The 5,157-nt window shown below is 36.3% G+C and overlaps 1 protein-coding gene across 1 annotated transcript; it reads left to right on the top strand.

The window, feature by feature from the left end:
• Nucleotides 1–923: 923 nt before the first annotated feature.
• On the top strand, nucleotides 924–2,312 carry LOC122820412 (histone H2A.Z). Its single transcript, XM_044097806.1, has 5 exons — nucleotides 924–1,078; nucleotides 1,362–1,439; nucleotides 1,584–1,697; nucleotides 1,772–1,901; nucleotides 1,982–2,312. Exons 1-5 carry the CDS (start codon nucleotides 1,076–1,078, stop codon nucleotides 2,041–2,043), a joined length of 387 nt encoding a protein of 128 aa, XP_043953741.1. The 5' UTR covers nucleotides 924–1,075; the 3' UTR covers nucleotides 2,044–2,312.
• Nucleotides 2,313–5,157: the final 2,845 nt, after the last annotated feature.

The raw sequence follows: 5,157 nt of genomic DNA, 5'->3' as shown, positions 1-5,157 counted from the left end.
TTTTTACAGTCCACTGTGGAAGCTATGAGAGTAATATTATTAATCAAATGCAACAACAAATACACAGATTACAACTGCACACTGTTAAATAACTATATATCACTACAAAAATGCAAAACAAGAATGTACTAATACAATGAAAGCATTGACTGGATTAAAATATGATTATTATTAATGGAGGGGTGATATTTACAGCAGTGCAGTGCGGGTACACCAGCTTAATTCAGCATAACTATCAGAGATGGCAACAGCTCCCTAGGTTATTTATTTTTAAGCATAAACTCTTAATGTTGATCTCAGATTGTATAAAAGGTTTGACAGTCTATAGTTCACCTTGATAAAAACAAATAAAAACCAACACTGACCTCATGCGGTCATAAGTATTAAGTACATCCTCATATTAATGCGAAAAAGAAAAGCTGACTTTGGAATGAATGCTGATCGGTTCTCCAAAGATAGCAAAATAATCCAAAATATTTTGAAATTTTAAGATTATATAAAGACAAATTCAGTCATGTGTTGAGAAACCAGGTGCATCATTCAGTGTTAACAATAATCATACAGGTTATTTATGTTAGAAAATATCATCAAAAGCTCCCAAACTGAGACAAACTTAATTTATTTTGACACGGAAATGTTAAAAACTAACAGTGGCTCAAAGGGGAGAGAAAAAAAACCCAACCCATTTATGGACACATTTTGTAAAACATATTTTGTATGTTATGTGGAAGTTGAGACAAGTTGTTCTTTACGAAGTTTTTCAATATTTTTAAACATTACATAAAAAAAAAATCTTCTCTATTTTATGTTGAGAAGCGGAAGAGAAGAGCCTTCAAACAAAAGTACTACATTACCCATAGGAAACATTCACAGAACTTTACCACGAAGGTGTTGTTGATTGGCTGAATACAATGTGATATGTGATTGGCTAGTGGATGGAACCCGGATAAAGTGAGTATATAAATGAGGAACGGTTGGCGAGCGGGTCAAGTTGTTTCAGCAGCGGCTAAAGACAATAGCAAGAAAATCTGTATTTTTTACTGCGGTTTAAGGTCCTATCTGACAAAAGTATAAAATGGTATGTATCGTTGATTGTATTCGGTAATATGTCCGCTACAACATAATGTATTTTTGTTTTTAAAGAAGTTGTATTTCAGGGATATTTTATAAAATTTTTTATGTCATTAGCATGTAGCTGTTAGCTGCTGGTAGCTTAGCGTGCTAACCGATAGCTTTGAAAAAGCAGCGGGTATATAAAAGATAAAAGCTTTTGTTAACTCCCTTTTTTTTATTTGAACTGTGCTTAGCAGTACTTATCCGCTGAGCTGTTGCAAACTGTGGCTACTCTCTGTGTTCCCCAGGCTGGCGGTAAGGCTGGAAAGGACTCCGGAAAGACCAAGACAAAGGCTATTTCGCGCTCACAGAGAGCAGGACTGCAGGTCTGAACACATTCATTCATTGCCACAGCTTTTCCTCCGTTCACATCGCAAAGGCTGCTCCACCGGCGGCCGTCCCATCCGCTGACCAGCGAACCGTATTGTTTCTCAGATTTTTAACGGTTGTTTCCTTCGTTCTCCACGCAGTTTCCAGTGGGTCGTATCCACAGACACCTGAAGTCCAGAACCACCAGCCATGGCAGAGTGGGAGCCACAGCGGCCGTGTACAGCGCAGCTATTCTTGAATACCTCACTGCTGAGGTATTGTTAAAAAATTTTAAATTTGTGTAAATAGTCGATCTTTGCGTCCATTAAAGTATCCCGACTCTGTCCAGGTTTTGGAGTTGGCAGGAAATGCATCAAAGGACCTTAAAGTGAAGCGAATCACTCCACGCCACTTGCAGCTTGCCATCAGAGGAGATGAGGAGCTTGATTCTCTTATCAAGGCCACAATTGCCGGTGGAGGTAAAAATGCTTTTAGACACCTTGGTATTGGACCTCCTTTAAACACTGTTTTGTTTTCTAATGCTGTTTTACTTGGCCAGGTGTGATCCCACACATCCACAAGTCTCTAATTGGAAAGAAGGGCCAGCAGAAGACTGTATAACCTGAGGTGCTCTGGATGGTGTGCTGTCTCAGGATTGAAGTCTGCATCTGAAGTGGTTAAATGTCTTGGATCCAAACATGTTTAGAAATTTTTATGGTTAATCTTGCATTTATTCACCTGGGTTTTTATTACCTTTTTTCTGTCTCAAGTGGCTTCAAAGAAGCTTTCTTTCCCTTTTCCTGGTGCTGCAGTTTGTTATCCATGCTGTGTGGCATTTCCATGTTTAAAGTGGTGTTTTAATAAAGCCCTTGTTGGGCATTTGTTCTGTTTTTCCTTTTGTTTGCCTTGAGGTTTTTTTCTTTTTCTCAAAATACTTGTCATTCAAGTTTGCAACAGGAATGCTCCCTTAATCCAGAGTTCTTCCTGGGACAGTTTGAGCTCCATAAGCAAACGAGTTTGTGGTTCAATATGGAAGCTGTGCATATGGAATAAAGCAGGCCTATGTAAATCAATAAAACCTCTGGGTTGTACATTTGAAAATGGTGCCCAGTTAATATTTGTGCATGTTTGAACACAATGGAGAGAAATGCACTACTTTTACAAAGAACTGGCCTTAATTTGTTTTTAATTGGTGTTTGTCATAAGCAGCATTTAAGACCCTTTTATTGGTCCTTATCTCCCCTGGATTTAAATTAAATGTTTTAGTTAATATGAACCAATCTAAAGTTGGAAGCGGTATTTGTAAATGATGCATGGAGTACAGCGAACTTTGATCTTTTCCAAAAGTTTGAAAGGGATCCTGCTCCTGCCTGAATTATCATAGTATGCAGTCAAGTTCTAACTGTAATTCTGCTTTGTTGAAGTATAGCCTATCTAAAAGTTACAGGACACCAACCTTCATGGCGCTGAACCTTGGGCTATTCCATGGAACCCAAATTTGTTTTCAAAGGCACTTTCTGCAACTCGTAGAAATGGATGAAGAAACCATAAATTCGAGACGCACTAGGTGTTTTAACTCATCCAAAAATCTTAAAGTATATGGGTCAAAAGCTATATAGTGAGTACTTTAGTTTTAATTTGTGGAAAGGTAATACAAAATGAGTACCTAACAAATTACAAAATGAAATTGTGCTGGAGAAATAAAAAAAAAAAAAAAAATCAGTTTTCCATGACAAAACCTTTGAAACTACTACTCAAGAATAGTCAATACATACCAGAGCAGAGCTGAGTACTTCCAGTGACAATGACTGTTACTTAAATATTTGTTCACTCGGTCTCCAAAAAGCACAAAAGATTTGGCAGATAACTGAACCACGAAACTGCACTGAAGTTAGTTTTGAAATTATTTTACTCTACAAGAAAATTAAATGTTTCTGGTTCTAGTCTATCCTGTATCCCCAGAACAAAACATGGAGAAGTAGCATTCAGCTTCTATGCACCTCAAATCTGGAACAGATTTTAAGAAAATTGCAAAACAACCAAAATACATTTCTTTAAATCAAAGCTATAACCCCACCTGCTTAGTTTCCTTTGGTCAGTAGTGAATAGAACATTGATTAAAAAAAATTGATGTGTATTTGCTTGATGATTTTGATGATAGCCTTTGACAAAATGTGGTTGCCTGTTTCACAATTGACTGTTATGCTTTTATCACAAAAAGCACTTTGAACTGCCTTCTTCCAGAAATGTGCTATACAAATAAAGTTTGAATTAAAGTGTTTTGAGATTACATCTGTAAGTAAATTGAATTCAATTGAGTTTTGAAACTCCAAATTTTGAATATCTATCCAAGAAAAATGGAAAAGTTTGGCTCAACCACAAACCTAACAGATACATCTGACGACCCAAGAAAACAGACTGCTGGAGGACCGTGTTAAACAGAGGCCTGTGGTACTTGACCAATTCTCCACAGCTCTGGCTTTGGGAGAAATTGTCAACAGGTATTATTAGTTGTAGGCTCCAACTATTCCAAATCTGGCCTGTATGGAATAGTTTTAACATTACTGGAAGAGAAATTCATCTCTTTCTGAAGTTTTCTACAACTCATGTATCTATAAAACATGAGTTTTATATATAAACAAGCAATCAAGACAGACTAAAACTGAACTTTTAGCTTGTATGTGGAAAACTAACACCCTGAAATCACCATGTAAGAGGTGGTAGTAGTATGATTTTTATTAGCAGAGGCAAGGAAAGCTGGTCAGAGTTGTTTGAAATTTAGAGAAATTTAAAATCTGTGCAATCCTTGAAGAACTCATGCCAAAGGCTGAAAAGATAGAAAACTGTGTTCGAATGGCCCACTCAAAGTTCAGACCTAAGTTCACAAAGGCTGAGGGAACACAAAAGAATAAAAAACAATTTCCATGTCCCCCGGAGGGCTCTGTACTGGTGTTTAAGAGTTATTTTGCACAAAATGGTAAAAAAGAAATCTGGTCTGCAGATGTGTATCAAGCAGATTGCTGAACTTTGCCAATAGGTGGCACTGCAATATCACAGGCATTCTGCGCACAAGGCTTTTTTGTTTCCCATGTGACTCTATAGCTGTTATCAGTAACCATGCATTACAGATAAAACCAGTCTCACTCCAGAGAACCAACATTTCTTTTAATATTTATATTTTAATTACAAGATAAATCTGCAGTGTTTTCATTGCAGTCAGATCATTTTCTCTCAGAGTTTCAGTGTTTTCAGATTCCAAATAAACTGACACTATCATTTTCACTGCAATAAAATTATTGGTCTCAGAATCAATTAATACTTTCCTTAAAATTTCTTTATAAATGTAAAATATAATCAACACATGTAGTTTGGAAATGACATTAACACTACCTGAAAAACAACATCCTGACAGAACAGAAAATTCTAGATTAAATAGGGTTTATTGAATATAAGATTTCTCTTTCTTTACAGACTTTGTAGTCAATGATTTGATCTTCGATAATCAGATTGATTTGTTCTCACAGAAACCTGACTGCAGCAGGAAGATTGTTGTTGTTGTAAATGAGCTAAAGACTTCTAATTATTTAACTTTTCACATTCCTCGAAGCACAGTAGCAACTACCTTTTTATTCAGATTAATAATCACATAGCTACAATTCTTTTAAAAGGATCCAGGACTAGTTGAACATCTTGGCCTAAATATATCGCAATATTCCTATTACCTAAAAAAAAGAA

This window comes from Gambusia affinis, linkage group LG18 (assembly GCF_019740435.1).
Source record: "Gambusia affinis linkage group LG18, SWU_Gaff_1.0, whole genome shotgun sequence".
Lineage (NCBI taxonomy): Eukaryota > Metazoa > Chordata > Actinopteri > Cyprinodontiformes > Poeciliidae > Gambusia > Gambusia affinis.
This window is presented reverse-complemented; position numbering and strand designations above follow the sequence as displayed.